This window comes from Heteronotia binoei, chromosome 13 (genome assembly GCF_032191835.1).
Source record: "Heteronotia binoei isolate CCM8104 ecotype False Entrance Well chromosome 13, APGP_CSIRO_Hbin_v1, whole genome shotgun sequence".
Lineage (NCBI taxonomy): Eukaryota > Metazoa > Chordata > Lepidosauria > Squamata > Gekkonidae > Heteronotia > Heteronotia binoei.
In genome coordinates, this window is record NC_083235.1 from 75709622 (window position 1) to 75727980 (window position 18359).

The 18359-nt window shown below is 45.2% G+C and overlaps 1 protein-coding gene across 1 annotated transcript in view; it reads right to left on the reverse strand.

Annotated features, from left to right (window-relative positions):
• The window catches only part of MYOCD (myocardin), a 71588-nt gene that overhangs the window by 43817 nt on the left and 9412 nt on the right, over positions 1 to 18359 (reverse strand). The window contains exon 2 of the mRNA XM_060253039.1: positions 5055 to 5120. Coding sequence (XP_060109022.1) covers positions 5055 to 5120 — 66 coding nt within the window. The remainder of the gene's footprint in view (positions 1 to 5054; positions 5121 to 18359) is intronic.

An 18359-nucleotide genomic window follows, 5' to 3' on the forward strand; every position in this document is an offset into this window, starting at 1 on the left:
CCTTTCAGAAATGTAAGGCTTTAGTGACCATAATTTTAAGCCTAAATAATCTTTTAAAAATAATAATAATAATATATCACTTAAATTTTAATATAATTTAAAACCATTCTGATTTTATGGAACTGACAGGATAGTTGCACGTGTCGTTCTAGAAAGAGGGTATCAGGGGAGCTCTGGTAATGGTGCTTATTGGACTTCTTTATAGATATAGAAATGGTTTTAATATGTGTGATAAAAATAGCAGTAACATCATTAACTCATTTTGTCTACATGTAAGTATTGCTATGGTCATCTTATGTATGGAAGGAAGATAGAAAGATGGTGACTTCACAGAAAAGGTAGAAGAACAAAGGAAGCACTGGAAAGAGGCTAGAAGACAGTTGGGAGACCTAAGACTACTGCCTACTACGGTATGTAAATAAGCAATTTTTTTTTAAAAAAAAATCCTCCTTCAGGTGGGACTTCCAGTGATCCTCCAATCAAGCACTGATCCTATTTAATAATCAATAAAGAATCAGATGTTCTCAGGTCATTCTCTAGACAGTGACTGCAAACTGAACCAAACACTGGTTCAGCTGGCTGTTTTTATACAGGACAATGCTTGGGTCTCCATCTTCCTGCTTTACACCCCTGGAGTGAGTGCAATCAAAATGCCTAAGAGCAGCCCTCCAAATGCCTCACTATGTTTCACATGCAAACTTGTGCCTGAAGACTGGTTTGGTTAAAGTTTCAGTCAGGGTGTGTCTTGACTCCATTAACTTTTGGCTAAAGCTAAATTGCAGCTCTCAGAGCTTAACTCCCTTGATTCTCAGTGGCGGTTATCAATCTTCAAGGTTAAAGGTAGTAAATAACAAGCTGATGAATCTGGGGCCCCCCGCCCCCAATTCTGTTGTAGAAATGGGGCTCAATCAGGTGAAACAAATTTTAAGGCATATGTTGTTGGTCACTGAGTGGCAAAACAACACAGAGAGATCACCAACCTATCTGGCGTCAGAGAGTTCTAGATATGTAGTTGCCCTGGCAGCTTATCTTTTCCAGCTGGAGATTCCTAGTCAACAAAGGACATTTTCTCTTGCCAGATGGCAATCACTCCCCTCTACAGTACTGGAGGGATGATGCAAAAAGGCCCCCATGGCAGACAGGTCATGCTCCTGTGCTAGAGGGGAGACTGAAACAATAGAACATGTTTTACTTCACTATCCTTTTTACCAAGAGATTCACTTTTAAGTTCATTTCCCCTTTGCTTAGCAGATATCCTGGTCATTCAGATTCAGCATATGCCAGAATGCTATTCATAGGTGAAAACCCTCAGGCTACAGGTTTTAGTGCAACATTTTGTGCCCCATGGTGCAGAGTGGTAAGCTGCAGTACTGCAGTCCAAGCTCTGCTCATGACCTGAGTTCAATCCCGGCTGAAGCTGGGTTCAGGTAGCTGGCTCAAGGTTGACTCAGCTTTCCATCCTTCTGAGGTTGGTAAATGAGTACCCAGCTTGCTAGGGGGAAAGGGTAGATGACTGGGGAAGACAATGGCAAACCACCCCGTCAAAAGTCTGCCATGAAAATCTTGTGATGCTACATTGCTCCAGAGTCAGAAATGACTGGTGCTTGCACAGGGGACTATCTTTAAGGAACAAGTGCCATGGTTAAGCTAAATGCAGGGTTATGAATGGTTATGTGTTTTTAGATGCATTTAAATTGTCTATGTATATGTCCTTTTGTGGGTGTTGATGTGTTGGTATGTTTGTGGAAGAGCACCTCATTTCGTTGCTCTCATTTTCTTTTTTGAGAACAATGACAATAAATCTATCTATCTATCTATCTATCTATCTATCTATCTATCTATCTATCTATCTATCTATCTATCTATCTATCTATCTATCTATCTCTATCTATCTATCTATCTATCTATCTATCTATCTATCTATCTATCTATCTATCTATCTATCTATCAATCATCTTACCTTTTGGGGGGCAGCTGCTAGTTCATCGGAAAATGTTATGTACTGAAGAATTTTAATATTTTATTTATTTATTCACTTATCTATTTATTGTTTACCCACTGTTTTATCCCTATATTTATTCATATTGTGAATTATGTGAATTGTGACTTATGTTGGCCTATGACCATTTTTAATAAAGACTGAGACTGCAAACTGGATCTGGTTGGGTTTAAATACCTACATGTCTAATGCGTACCTCATCCCCCACATCCTCCTGGTGAATATGTGGGTGCTCAGAAGATACGATAGTGATGAGACGCTAACATAATCTTTGAATAAGATATTACTTCAATCCTGCAATTGCACAAGGCCATTTCAGACATCACATATCTCTTGATATATCTCAAGCACCAGTTGTTTCCAATTCTGGGGTGACATTGCATCATGACGTTTTCTCTTGAATACATTTTGATCAATTCATGTAGAGACAGTAGGAAAAAAGTAAGAGTCCAGTATTACCTTAAAGACTATCAAAATTTGTGACAGAATATGAGCTTTCATGAGTCACTGCTAAATTCTTCAGGGCAATGACTCATGAAAGTTCATCCCCTGCCACAAGTTTTGTTTGTCTTTAAGGAGCTACTGGGCTCCTACTTCTTTCTACTGCTACAAACAGACATGGCAACCCATCTTGGTCTAGCTTCATGTAGAGACAGAATAAGGGTCGTCCAAAGATCTGTGATGAACTGGACAAAGAGGTCATGTATTTTATACACGTGACTGGCCATTCCAACAGTTTAAAAAATGCACATCTGTCCCAATTCCTTGGCTGCTTTCCTACACGCTTTTGTAAAAGAATATTAAGTTGGTTGTGTGCCTTTACGTTTACTGTGAACAGAGCCCACAGCCAAGCATTGTGCCCTTGAAAGACTGTAAGACTTGGAGAGGAGTTGTAAACTTATTCATGATTCCAGCACCAAGGCTGAGATGGGCACCCAAGACAAAAGTTTCTCTAAACACCCACAAATAATCTAAGTTACAGTTTCAGTTGAAATAGCACACACATACACTATTTGTTCAGAAAGAGTGGAATAAAATTGGCCATGGCTTTATTGGTTACAGCTATATTAAGCCTTGGTACAGCATGGGGGAAGGCTCCAGCTCATCAACTGATCCACCTCCCAATCGATGATCCACTGTTAACCTGGGATGGCAGGGTTTTTGGATCCCTCTAGGGTAGATGCCAAGAGGTGGTCTCCCCCGCCACCTGAGTGTGAGGGCAATTCCTGAACATGCTCCTATATTGGGCAGATCAGTTGCTCCTCATGTCAAGATCCCTTAGGTGGATTCCCCACACTCAAGAAATGGCCACGCAGGCTGGTTTTTCTGAGAATGGATCCAGCCCCATGCTGATATCACCAAGTTGTGACAAGAAATCAAATAGACAGATCCACATGCAACCCCCTGCAAAAAGGGCTGGGAGGGTAGGCCAAGCTGTCCGATAGCCAAAGATGGTGAGCAGGGGTGGCATGGCACCCTAAATAGCCATCGGGCACCGCTGCACCTCTGAACACCCCGGGGTCAGCTGATAGAGCTGGCGTCAGGTCAGGTGAGCCCCAGTTTCCCATGCTTGACCCTGGCTTGCTCCCTCCACCTGGCAAGAAGTTGCCATGGTAGCCCCTGTTCTCACCCCTCCCTACAGTGCCGCAAACTGTAGTGCTGGGTGGGTCTGGGTTCCTGCTTCTTGAAAAATCAAGCCAGGTCATGGAGACTGTAGAGAACCATTTACTTCTGTGGCCTAAAATGAATACTGTTCTTCCTGCTTCCATACCCCTTGTCCTTCTGCCTCTGTCTGAGAAATAAAATACCTTTTAGGGGGTAAACTAACAATATTTATGGGGTGTCAGATCATCTCCTGACAGCGGGCAAACCCTGACAACACCTCATTTTTGCAGAACACGACAGTTAATTCTGATAGCAATATGGGAACAAAACTGCCAAGAATTCCAGGCAGTGCATTGAATAAACAGTCTGTGCAAATCCACTCTGTAATACTTCACAAGCTGTACCTGTACTACATATACTGAAAGGGCCTATGTAGATGCCAAACAGCTACATGCACTATTTGCATGGAAGCAGCAGATATTTCATGCCAATAATGTAAAACTTTGTGCAGGAGGTGAGTGAGTAGGGAAGCAACAGGAAATGCTAGCAGCATGCTACACCCAAAGGATTATGCAGTAATAGTGGGCAGCTCAGAGTCAGCGTGATCTGGCAGACAGAGCATTTGGGCAGGGAGACCTGGACTCAGATCCTGGTTTGACCACGGACTCACTGAGTGGCTTTAGGCAAGATGTTATCGGTCTCAGTTTCCCCATCTGCAAAAAATTGGAATAACAATGTCTTGTAGTGTTGTTGTGAAGTGTCCTGTGCACCCTAAACAGGTTATGGAAGTAATATGTGCTTTAGGATTATAAGATGCCAAAAGTTATTTGGTGGAACCAACCACTTTAAGATTTTAAGCGTTGCTCACTAAATTAAATTTCCAAACCTCAGGTTTAACAGTAATGGCAGTGATATGCTGAAGATGTGTCCTACAAGCTGCCTCTCTCAATCAGTTTCTTGTTATCCTTTAAAGAAATAATCCTCACAGCTTTACAGCCCTCTTGGAACATGGCACTACAGAGGAGGAAGGTGCTTCTGCCAAAACTTTCCCTTTCTTTCTGTAACTTTCCCATAAAGACACCTAGTGCCAGAATGGTGGACCATATAGAAGTATTTTTTGCCCTTTCTAGAACTAGATACGGTTGTTAGCCAGGGCTTTTTTGTGTGTGGGAAAAGCCCAGCAGGAACTCATTTACATATTAGGCCACACCCCCTGACATCACAATTGTTTCACACAGGGCTTTTTTGTAGGAAATACCCAGTGGGAACTCATTTGCACATCAGTCCACACCTATCCTGATGCCAAGCCAGCCGGAACTGCGTTCCTGCTCAAAAAATAGCCCTGGTTGTTACCACTGTGATATTATCTTGGTAGACAATAAAACCCTCAGCAGAGGCTGCCCGAGTTCCCTGGCATAGCAAAGACAGAACAAGAGAGCAGAGTACTCACGTGGCATGACTCCTTGGTTGGCGAGCTGCTCTCGGCTTTGTCGCTGCTGCAGCCGCAACTGTAAAACTGGGAGAGAGTGTGTCTTTCAGGAAGGGACCTCTAGCTTTTGCCACATACAACTTCACACCTTTCATCTGACACCTTGCACTTTGCTGTTGCAGAAGGAAGGTTCAGAGCATATGCCAACGTGCAGAAAGGGGTGAGCCTTAGCATCGTATGCCTTTCTTGTTAGTAGAATGCAGTTTTCTTATTTTCTAGCTAGAATTATGATTAACCCAAAATTTGGTCAAATATTCTTTTTTTTTTTCTTCCCTTCCCTACCCTTACCCATCCATCTAGGGACAAAAGTTAACACTTTTATAACACAGCAGAAACACACAAATAATTTTAAGTTGTAGCTGATTTTTGCTAGAGAACAGATATGAAAAAGTAATGAGTTGTCTTAATTCTATTGTTTATTGCTGCTTGTTAACTTTATGTTACTGTTCTGCTTGGCACAAAAACATGCATTCGACATTGTATTTATGGAGCAGCAGAAGAGAATTATTTTTTTTTTTGCTTCTCTACATGTTATTGGGGGCAAAACTACTGCAAGTTTATTTTATTTCTGTTAATGGGAAATAGGAGAGGATTACAAGTCTGGAAAAAGTGGCTCACATATATATGTGTGGTCCATGAAAAAAAGATACTAAGGAAAAGGAATGGGATAATCTAGATCGCAACACCGATTTATGTGAATAGGCAGTTAGAAAAAGAATGAAACATTATATTCTATTGGATAATCCTCTGGTCTAATGGATAATCCTCTGGACTGAAATTTTTATATAGCTCAATTTATGTACGGAGATAAAGAATGTGCCCAATGGAAATCACCGCCTATGACATATATGCTGTTTGTTTTATTGTATTTTATGGTTTTAGCATATAGTTTTTAATTGTTTTAACTTCTGTTGTTATCCGCCCTGAGCTTGCTCATGGGAAAGGGTGAAATACAAATTAACAAAAATAATGAATATATAAATAATTCTAAAAGTAAAGTGATACATAAAGTAATACATTTTAACCTATAAAGGAAGTAAACCAGTGAGCCATCCTACACAGAGATGTCAGGGGCCTTTTGGGATGTGACTCTTTCAATTAAAGAGTGGATTTAAGGACTGTCCAAGAAGGCATGGCATTCCTAACATAGGAGGACCAACAGAAATTATAAATCAAAGGAGGATTTGTAGGGGTCCTTTTTATTTTTATATTTTGCTTTAATACATTTTATTAACATACAGTACAAGACATAATAGTGATAACAGGTTACATATATATGTAGGTAAAAGAAAAATTGAAGGAGAGACATATCTATGTCTATGATGTCAATATAACATTATTCCAAGGAAATACCCAAGAGCAGGCTTAAGTCTAAAAGTACATTATTTTTCTATGAATTACCCTACGTGGAAGAATATATATATATATTTTTAAATTGCCTTACCTTTTAGGTAGTCCTTTTTCGCCCCTTCCCTACTATTTTCTCTTTCCCTTTCTCAAAAACCCCAGTAGCCCATCCTAGAGTTCCCAGCCTTGGAATTATAATTGATCTCTAGACTGTATAGATCAGATCCCCTGGAGAAAATGGATGCTTCGGAGGGTGGACTCTGTGGTGGCATACCTTGCTGAGGTCAGGGGTATAGTTAGGATTTTTGAACTTGGGGGGCAGTTTTAAAAGTCAGGGGGCACTCTTACCATGGCTGCATCTCACCATCCCTTCCTCTCAGCTGAGCAGGAGGGGAGAGAGAAGCAGGGCCTCCCCAGGCCAGGGTCTTTGAAGCCAGCTGCAAGAGCACAAAGACCAGCCCCAGCCACTGCCTCTCACCCACCTGTCCAGCTTGGCTGAGCAGAAAGAGAGACCAAGAGGCAGCCTCCACGAGCCAGGTCTTTCTGCTTTCAAGGCTGACTTCAAAGATGGCTGTGAGAACACAAAAACCTGCCACCCCTTGCTCACTCATCCTGTTCAACTGAGCAGGAGGGGAGAGAGAGGTGGGGCCAGCAGGCTTCAAAGCCAGCTGTGAGAGCACGAAGACCCACCATCTCTCATCCGTCCATCTGGCTCAGGAACCCTGACCCAGCTGAGCAGGAGGTGAAGACAAGAGATGGCCTCCCTGGGCCTGGTCTTCCCACTTTTGCAGCTAGCTTTGAAGCCAGCTGTGAGAGCACAAAGACCCGCCATGGCCACCCCTTGCCCTTCCTTCCTGCTCCGCTAGGTAGGCTTCCCAGCCCTCCCGCCCTGGCGGGGGACCCCAGGATTTCCAGCCTCTTCCCCCACTCCCCCAAAAAATGGAAGCAGGGGGAGGGGGGAAACAGCGCCAAGCAGTGTGGTGAGCTGCCCCATCTCGGAGCGGGCGACGCCGCTGCATTGCTGCCGCCTCTTCTCCGCTTCACCGTGGCTGCTCCTCCGAAATGGGCTCAGGCTGGGCCCATCTCGGAGGAGCAGCTGGGAGGGGGCGGGGAGGGGGCGGCGGCAGTGCGGTGGCATCGCCCGCTCCACCTCTGAGGAGTGTGGTGGGCCGCGAGTCTGGGTCCACCTCCACTCTCCCCTCCCCTTCTCTGCTTTTGCCTCGGCTGCTCCGTGGCTGCTCCTTCGAGATGGGCTCAGGCTGGGCCCATCTCGGAGGAGCGGCTGCAGTGGGGTGGGGAAGAGGCGGCAGCAGTGCGGCATCGTCGCCCACTCCGCCTCTGGGGTGGAATCGGAGAAGGGGAGGGTGGAGGGAAGGAGTTGAATTGTGCTTGTCACACCCTTGCTCCTAGCTCCACCCCAGTGTCTCCTGGCTCCCCCCCCAAAGTCCCCAGATATTTCTGGAATTGGACTTGGCAACCCTACCGCTAGGTCAGGGGCACTGAGTTAGAGGACCTCATCAGGAAGTTGGGGCAGAGGCCCCCTTTAGGTATGAACTTGAGGTCCTCCTTGCCCTTCTGTGGATGCTCTCAAATTACAGCTCATCTCCAGACTACAGAGCTCAATTTCCCTGGAAAAAGTGGATGCTTTGGAGGGTAGGCACTATAGCATTGTACCCACTGAAGCCCCTGTTCTCCTAAGACTTCACCCCCAAATCTCCAGATATTTGCCAACCTGGAGTTGGCAACCTTATTTCCCCCCTGCCAGTGTCAAGGGAGGCCCTGGCAATGCTGTGCAGGTCCCATGGTATCAAGCCAATCAGTGACTGTTGCCGGGCTTGGCCACAAGGAGTCCTCCCTCAAAGGCCAGAATAGACCTAGAAAGGGTCCCGTCCCTACTTGTGCCTTTTTATGGGCAGAAGCTAAACCTTGAAGTCTGGCAATACTGATGTGATTGCCTAGCAATGGTCACAGTGGGGTTTTGTTTCTTAAAGCTGCAGGTGCTCGTATTATCATTTGCAGTGTGGAGGTGTTAACCATTCAGTTTTTAAATAATTATTTCAGATTCTTCTGCAAACCTGGGTTTTCCAGGCCCCCCCAGGTTCATTTTAAAAAATCCCTGTCTGGTCTGTTCATGCCTCTGGACTTAAGTATTCACATATTTGCCCACGTTGAGAATTAGATATACCAATTACAACTGCAGGGCTTGATCACATAAATTGTCCTTGAAAGACAATTAGAGGCCTCAGTGTACTCTCTTTCTCTATAACTTAACCATATTGAAGCCTGCTTGCAAATAAAAATATTCAATTCTTCAGAGGTGAATTTTCAAATTATACCCAATAGACTTGAAAATATGAACTTTTGAAAATCTGATAACCGATATTGAAGTTGGAGGTGGCCAAATTAATAAAATGGTTTCTTGTCTTGTATACACACCCTGCCCTTTCCAACACATAAACCAGAGCCAATTTACACATATCAGGCATTGTGAGGAGTCTATTCCCAACTGTTCCATCTTTTATTCAAATATAGTGACTGATCATTCTGAGGACAATTTTCACCATTTTTGCTTTATCTTTCATTTATTGGACCATCAAAAACAAATGTTTTATTTACACACAAATATTACAATCTATATCTAATTCTGAACCTCGCTCCAGGGTGCAGATCAAAATACCTTCATGGCACGATACAGAAACAGCAAACGTTTCTATAAGTTGAGGGGAGGATCTTAAAGAAAATTTGAAAGATTTAAAATGTTGAGGTCTCATGAAACTACCTCACAAGATCTCAGCAGCCTAGACAACCTCAGTCAACAAGCTGCGTTCTCCCAGGTTATCTAAGATGACTACAGCTATTTTAGTTTGAAACCTGAGGTGATCAGGGGTTGGGGAGAAACAGGTAAGCAAGAAAGACTATTGCCTTTTCAAGACAGCTACTGGTGTTTCATTTTGAAATATGAGGTGAGCATTGGAGGGGAATAGGTGAGCAGAAAGACAAAAAGAAAGATGGGGGAGAAAAGCAGGGAGATGAAGGAAAGAAAAACAACAAACAGAGGAAGAGAGGGAGGGAAGGAGGGAAGCAGTGAATGCTGAGAGGGAGGGAAGAACAATGTGGGAAGTAGAACCAGCTGGAAGCAGGGATAAACTCTCCTCTACCCATATCTACATATTTACGGGATTCTTTTTATATCTCTGTCCAGCTGTTCTAACTGTTCTGGCCCCACTGATAATAAACTAGCCATTCTTATTTGGAAACCTCAGAGTTTTGTGATATTTTTAAAGGGCAACATAATCTATATACCTTTAAAAATATCACAAAACTCCGAGGTTTCCAAATAAAAATACCTCGTTTGTTATCAGTTGGGCCAGAACAGAACTATTGTATAGTCAGTGGGTTCTAGCCATGGAGGAGTTGCAGGATGAGTGATAACAAGCTCTTTAATAGACGTAGCATACTATTAGGCTACATTACAAACCTGGGGATGGGGCCAACGGGGCCAAACTTAGATACATCTCTGGGTTCCCGCACAAGCACGTTATTGGGTCATTGAAACTGGTGGGGGCTTGGTCCAGAGCTGCAGAGATTTGGATCCTTCAGCCCATTGTTCCCAAGTCCTTCAGCTCAGTCTGTATGGCTCCAATGAGCCAGGCAGGAACACTCAAAGTCTTCCCTTTAGTCCACATGCATAACATCCCTCCCCCCATAGTTCACAAGCCCCTAGTGGACATAGTCTTTTAGGTACGCAGGCATAGGTTTCATGCAGCGCTGTTAGGACTCGCTGCCACAGTACTGGGGGCACCACCATCCTGACTGATCATCGTTATGCACAGACAGTTCGTACCGGTGGGATGCAAACACCGAGAATTCCAAACCCACCCGGCCCTCCGTCCACCCCCTTCACACCCAGTCCAGAATCCGGGAGAGGGTTTTGTTCTTAGAGGAGCAGCAGACAATGTCCTTGGCGTGCACTGGGCAGTCTGGAAGGGACTCCAGCGACATGATCTGGAATGCCGGGGCTGAATCAGGATCTGTTGAGGGCAGCGGCAGGTGGCTCAGGGCATCAGCATAACCCATTGCCTTCCCTGGGCAATACTTGAGGTCATACTGGTACCCTGCTAGGAAGATGGACCACCTCAACAGTGGTCCAGTGGAGAGCCAGTTTGGTGGAGTGGTTAAGTGTGCAGACTCTTATCTGGGAGAACCGGGTTTGATTCCCCACTCCTCCACTTGGACCTGCTAGCATGGCCTTGCACCTGCTAGCATAGCTCTGGCAGAGGTTGTCCTTGAAAGGGCAGCTGCTTGGAGAGCCCTCTCAGCCCCACCCACCTCACAGGGTGTCTGTTGTGGGGGAGGAAGGTAAAGGAGATTGTGAGCCACTCTGAGACTCTTCAGAGTGGAGGGCGGGATATAAATCCAGTATCTTCATCTACCTCACAGGGTGTCTGTTGGGGGGGGGAGGTAAAGGAGATTGTGAGCCGCTCTGAGACTCTTTGGAGTGGAGGGTGGGATATAAATCCAATATCTTCTTCTTCTTCTACAACACCCTTGGTGAAATCATTTGGGGCATTTGGCAGTTGGGGGTGAACAGGCCCAGCAGGGTCTTGTGGTCCGTCAAGATGGTGAAGGGCCGGCCATACAGGTAATTGTGGAATTTTTAAACCCCGGCCATGATGGCCAGGCCCTCTTTGTCCATCTGAGCGTAGTTTTGCTCCAGATTTTGTAAAGTCCTACAATAATACGCTACCAGAACCTCGCAGCCATCGAGTAACACATGGGCCAACACGGCGCCCACCCGTAAGGCGAAGCGTCACACGCTAGAACAACAGGCAGTCGCTCGTCAAAGTGCACCAGCAAGCTGTTTGAAGTCAAAATGTCTTTTACTGCTTAGAAGGGAGCAGCTTGCCGGTGACCCCAAACCCACAGCACCCTTTTGTCCAACAGTCTGTGTAAGGGCTCCGCTACCACCCCCTTGTGGGGAAGGAAGGCATGGTAGAAGTTGAGGAGGCCCAGGAAAGATTGTAATTTCGCCTTGTTGGTGGGAGCCGGCGTGTCACAAATGGCCTTTATTTTGTCCTGGGCCGGGTGAATGCCACTAGCGTCCACTGTATACCCCAGAAAGTCTATGGTGGGCACCCCCAACATATTCTGTCCCAATTGATTCAAAGCATTGAAGAGACGTTGCATCAGTGATAACAGCTCTTTATTAGATGCAGCATGTTAGATGGCTGCACTACAAGACTGGTGAATGGGCCTAAGGGCCAAACCTCTATACAACTCCAAGTTCCCGCACCAGGTTGCCATTGGTTTATTCAAACAGACTGGGGGCCTGTGATTGGTGTAGGGCAGCAGGTAATTGGATCCTACTGCCCATTGTTCCCCAGTCCCCAAGCTCTGCTCTTCTGGCTCCAATGAGCCTGGCAGGAATCATATATTACAAACCATATACATGACATCCCTCCCCCCCCCCAAGTTCACAAGCCCTAGTGCACATAATCCTGTAGGTAGGCAGGCTTGCGATGTTCGCGTGTCGACCGTCTGAGTGCTGGGATTGCTGGTGGGGTGGTTACGGCCTCGAGTGCTGCAAGCTGGGGGGCCAGTGGCGTTGGTGCCTTGGCTGGGGGTTCAGGTTCTCCCGGGACCTTGGGTTCATCCGGATGTTCCGGTTCTCCCTGCGGCTCAGGTGGTTTTTGAGCCGTGGCAGTGGGGGCTTCAGTTTGTGTTCGATTCTGGGATGTTGGCTGGCGGGTCTGGGCTCACCTCCCCACCCTCTGGTGCCTCAAGTGACCGCAACTGGTCCACGTGGCACCTCATTGTGAAGCCCCCCTCTGAGGTAACCTCATAAATCACCGCCGCCAGTACTCTAGAGACTCAGGCTGGTATTCATGTTGGGTCCCCCCCAAAGTTTTTAGCAAACACCAGGTTCCCTGTGTTGAAGCCTTGGGGTGCCCGGACCGTCTTGGTTACCTCCTGTAGGTTTGGGGCCTGGTCCAGTTGCATGCAGTCCAGTAATGTGTTAAGCTTCCTACCCATTAGCAGTTCTGCCGGGCTTTGGCACTTGGCACTTCCTGCTTCTCCACGCATGCCCCTGTCCTCCAGCCTGCCACTGACAGAGTCTGACAGTGGGAGGGAGTGGGGGGATTGACGACCTCTCAGGCACGGGCTTTCCACCCCCTCACCTGGTCACGTGCAATGGGCTGGCCAATCTCATGGTCCCGCGTGAGCCTGCGCCTCCCCCACTCCCATCTCGGCAGTGGGCCAATGGCGTGCGCCTGGGCGGAATCACCATGGCGACGGGTTCTCTCTTGCTTGTTGGGCCCCTCTCCCTTCTCCCAGCATGGCGTACCGACTCCCCTTTGGAAGACAACGAGTGCTGTCATAGATCCACCCACGCCATAGTGCCCGCCTGCCATGTATGTCTGGATTGGGCTGCCCATCTTTCATTTTAATAAGCTCAAAAGACTTTATTCAGAAATAAATGGAGTATCCACTTAAACAGAAGTCCAGTGGCACCTTTAACAAAATTTATTCCAGCAAAAATTGTTGTGAGTTAGTACTCAGTGAATCTGATTATCAGTTTGTTTCCGATGTCTCTAATAACCTTAATTCAGCTTCTTTATCAATGACTTAACATTAAACCTTTACCAGTAAAGCTGAAGACTCTCAGCTTTTAAATCAGTACAGAATTGAACACAGGAATCTTGCTTTTTCCAGAAAAAAACAGATCCTCCAAGGAACTGAAAAAATACTCCGATTTCTACACGATATCTCCAAGCTATAAGCACAAGAGACAAACGGCTTCCTTGAGCACCAGCACCCTCTTGAAAGCTCTCATGATCTGTTTATGCCTGCACAGGCTTAACACTATAGAAGGATTAAAGCATCTGTGCACTGCTTTAATCAGGATATCCAGGAACTTGCCCACTTAAGGGATGTCACTTCAACAAGAAACCATGCAAGAAAAGAGATACAGAAAACTGGTGGAAGCAGCTGCCAAAGGTCTTCCCTTTGTGGAAAACATTGCCTGGTTTTTGTGGTCTCAGGAACCAGATGCAAAAGTCTGAAGCCACTCAAACACACTGTAGATATGTTTTTAAAAATCCCATGCAAAGCTCAGTCTTTCCAGTTCTGGAAGAAAGTCTTGAATGAGTGGATGCCACATACATTTGTTTGTTGCCAATGATATAAAGCACTTTGAATACAAGCACTTTGAAATCAGTCCCAAGAATTCAGAGACTTTAAACTCCAGATTTTGAGGGGAGGGGGGTTTAAATGCAAATTTTAAAAATAATTTCTATTTCTGGAGGAGTTGCTGTCTATATACCCCATTGGATGCTACTATACTTTTAAAGAACTGAAATACTTTACTGATTCAGAAAATTCCAATAAATTATGTTCGTGGTCAGGGATGCCAGATCTCACTTGTGAAATTCCTGGAGATTAGTGGGAGGGAGCTCAGTAAGGACATGATTTCATGGAGTCTGTCATCTCCTCTAGGGAACTGATATCTCTAATTTGGACATCAGTTGTAATTCTAGGAGAACACCAAGTCCCATCTGGAGGATGGCAGCCCTTATTTTTTAAAATACATATAAAGGACAATGCAAAGGGGGGGGGGGAGAATATATATATATATAGAGAGAGGATTAAGAGAGAAAGATAAACTAGAATAAATAGGAATTGTTTCTTCCTGCAGTTTTATTATATTCTCAAACTGGGATTGCCAACTCCAGCAAGAAGGGCAGAAGTGCTCCAGTGCCATACTGGCATGCAATGTCACTTTTGGTGAAAAACAGAAGTAATATCATGATATTGTGGGGGATGTTCTAATTACTGTCCCAAACTCTATGGTTAAACCACAGAATTTGGAGTGATGCCTAGAGCTCCCCCTTCACCCTGACACTATGATATCACTTCCTGTTTTCACCAGAAATGGCATTGCATGCTGGTGTAATTCTAGTGTATATCCTCTATTTCCGTTCATTTTTCTTCTGCCAGCCTTTGAGGTGCTGGTGGGAAGTGGGGGGAATTATCAGGAAGTCTCCCAATATAGCAGGAAATTTGCCTCCCCCCCTCCCATTTCAAACTATCCAACATATTAGAACAGATCGGCTGGCTACAGATGGGCGGTTCAAACTGCCCTGGGGACGGCAGGCAAGCACCCCCCAAAAGCATGTTCACACATGCACATCTGCCTGCCATCCCTGTCCCACCCACGAGCTGCCCCCGACTCACCGGGAACCGGTTGAAAAACGCACCACTTTCAAAGTGATGTATTTTCACTGGGGTGCCTCTGCGTGCCTCCCTGGCTATCTGGATGGCTGGGAAGTGCCCAGAAAGTGCCCAGGGAGCTGCAGATGGGGCACATGAGCACTCTAGATGCTCCCCAGGGTGCCCACAGCCTGTCCCTCTTCCACGAGCTATCAGGATGCTCCCAGGCGCTCCTTTTCCAGCCGGCTCACTTCCAGATTGACTTGATGCCGCCCTGAGCCAGCCATCTGTTAGCAGCCATTAAGTCCTTTTTTGCCGTAAAGATCAATAACAAGTTGATTCAGTTTAGGCTTCGTTTTCTTCTTTTTAGTAATAACAAGGCAGGCATGCCCAGGTGGTAAACAAATGCTTGCTTTCTGATAAAAGGCATCTAAGAATCTCTTAGATGCCTTGGAAGTTGATTGGAAAGAGTGTTATTTCAGCATGTGTGAAAGCACCACAAAACTCTCTAAAAGCAGCAGATTTAGGGTTTGGTTTAACAACTTTCTGGTCTCTTGCAGTATAACATATAAACTCTAGATAAACACACGAACTGGGCCCAAAACCTGGCAACTCTTACATTTGCACAGAATGCATGTTTCTACTGTTGAATAATTATAGATTATATCCTATGTTCCCTCTAAACTGCAGCGTCTTGTGAGCAAAAATTCTACTTTGTGAGCTACTGGCATTAAAACTGTGAGCTACAGCATAAATTAGTGTGCTCTGGGGTCATCCTTCCTGCGCTAAGACAAAAATGTGTGAGCTGGAGGCTAAAAATCTGTGAGCTAGCTCACGTTAACTCAGCTTAGAGGGAACACTGGTTGTATCTTAATTGACCAGAAATAAACAGAAATCTGAGTGTCAATTTCTTCTGGAGGGACAGTAATGGTAATCTATAAGAAACAATACGACCACTTCTGTATCTCTTCTGATCTTCTCCGTGGTCCCTTCTTTGTGGTCCACTTGGGTTTCAGACCATCTAAATGTGTGGGTTCACATACCCATAGTATGTCCATTTGCAGTCTTTATTCCTAAAACTGCAGTACTTTTCAGACCATCATTCATCCGATAGTCTTTCCTTGTGTATCTCTGAACGAGGGTTCCTAATAGTCTTTAACAGAGGTTTAATGTGGGGAAACAGGCAGCTGAAGCTTTTCATGACATGGAGGTAAAAAACACTACCTGGTAAATGGAAAGGAAGGGTCCCCTGTGCAAGCAGCAGTGATTTCTGACTCCGGGGTAACGTTGCTTTCACGGCGTTTTAACGGCAGACTTCTTACGGGGTGGTTTGCCCTTGCCTTCCCCAGTCATCTACACTTTTCCTCCAGCAAGCTGGGTGCTCATTTTACTCACCTCAGAAGGATGGAAGGCTGAGTCAACCTTGAGTCGACTACCTGAAAACCCAGCTTCTGCCGGGGATTGAACTCAGGTCATGAGCAGAGCTTAGGGCTGCAGTACTGCAGCTTTAACACTCTGCGCCACTGGTAAATAGCATCCTATTAAACTTCCCCCATGGCGCAGAGTGGTAAGCTGCAGTATTGAAGTCCAAGCTCTGCTCATGACTTGAGTTCGATCCCAGCAGAAGCTGGGTTCAGGTAGCCAGCTCAAGGTTGACTCAGCCTTTTACCTGAGGTCAGTAAAATGAGTACCCAGCTTGCTGGGTGTAAAGTATAGATGACTGGGGAAGGCAATGGCAAACCATCAGATAAAAAGTCTGCCACGAAAACATCGTGATGCGACTTCACCCCAGAATTGGAACTGACTGGTGCTTGCACAGGGGACTACCTTAACCTTTAAAGAGACAGGACATTTTTGTACAAGACTATTGTCAACCCTTGTGACAACCCTGAAAATACCACTGGCTATAGCCAGCAAGAACTAGATATGTCTGAGGACAAAAAACAGGAAAAACTTCAGCCTATCCACTACAGAGAAAAGTCCCTGTGGAGAAAATGGTTGCTTTGGAGGAAGTCCCTATTTATTTAAGAAGGTGTTCATTATAATTAAAAAGAAGAAGTTTCTGAAACTTCAAAATAACTGTTTGAATCCGATCTACGCACTTTTGAAGTTAATAATTTATAGTCATTAAAGATGCACAAAGATGCTTTGCAGAGGTTTCTGTCAGTTGTGAGGAAATCTTTGATTTCTTTCTAGGCCTACATAGAAATGTGGCAGCACCTCCTACATTGGCTGAAGCACCATCCCACTATGTAACCAATCAGAACACGGCAACAATTCGATACTCTTAGGATTTACCCAACCTGCCTCTGTGTTAGGTCGTCAGAGGTGAAAGATGGCTTCTAATGGAGGTTCCAGGTGTATGTCATATTTCCCTCTAAGCTGAGTTAGCGTGAGCTAGCTCACAATTTTTTAGCCCCTGGCTCACACATTTTTGTCTTAGCTCAGGAAAAATGGCCCCAGAGCACACTAATTTATGCAGTAGTTCACAATTTTAATGCCAGTAGCTCACAAAGTAGAATTTTTGCTCACAAGACTCTACAGCTTAGAGGGAGTATCATAGAACTCCGATAACAACTGGATTTGTTTTTGTTTTAGCAAAAATTCTATGAGTAGAACACTTGTAAGTGGCACCTTTAAGACCCACAAAGTTTTATTCAAGGTATAAGTGTATAGGTAGAGGGTGAGCAGTAAATTAAAATTCAGCATAAAGAAGATATTAAAAAGATTTGGTAATTGAATCTGTTAAACATCTTCAATATGCTATATTTGGTGTAGTGGTTAAGTGTGTGGACTCTTATCCGGGAGAACCGGGTTTGATTCCCCACTTGCACCTGCTGGAATGGCCTTGGGTTAGCCATAGCTCTGGCAGAAGTTGTCCTTGAAAGGGCAGCTGCTGGGAGAGCCCTCTCCAGCCCCACCCACCTCACAGGGTGTCTGTTGTGGGGGAGGAAGGTAAAGGAGATTGTGAGCCGCTCTGAGACTCTTCGGAGTGGAGGGCGGGATATAAATCCAATATCTTCATCTACCTCACAGGGTATCTGTTGTGGGGGAGGAAGGTAAAGGAGATTGTCAGCCGCTCTGAGACTCTTTGGAGTGGAGGGCGGGATATAAATCCAATATCTTCATCTACCTCACAGGGGGTCTGTTGTGGGGGAGGAAGGGAAAGGAGATTGTGAGCAGCTCTGAGACTCTTCGGAGTGGAGGGCGGGATATAGATCCAATATCATCTTCTTATGTATGGATTGGTAATTTCCTTTTCATTGTACTTGAAGAACTCTGCGTGTGCACAAAAGCTTATACCTTGAATAAAACTTTGTTGGTCCCAAAGGTGCCACTGGATTCAAACTTCATTCTGCTGCTTCAGATCCACACAGCTGCTCACCTAATTCTAAGGGTAGTTTTCCATGGGAAGAGTTAGTCATTTAGGAGGTGAACCCTAGAGCTATCTCCCATGCTTTCTCCCATTTGATTAAATGTAATTCTATTAATGTTTGGAGCCCCAGCAGTCATACAGGCAAGAATAATAATAATTGTTTCGGTGGAATTTGTCAAGATGACCTCAGGTTTGTATATTTAACTTTGGCAAAATAGACAAAATAAACACACATGCAAATTCTAGTCTTCTTGACTGGAAGTGGGAGGGGAGAAAAATTGCAGGGCTGTAGCCTAGCTGAGATTTCAGGCAAAGTAGAATTATACCTCACT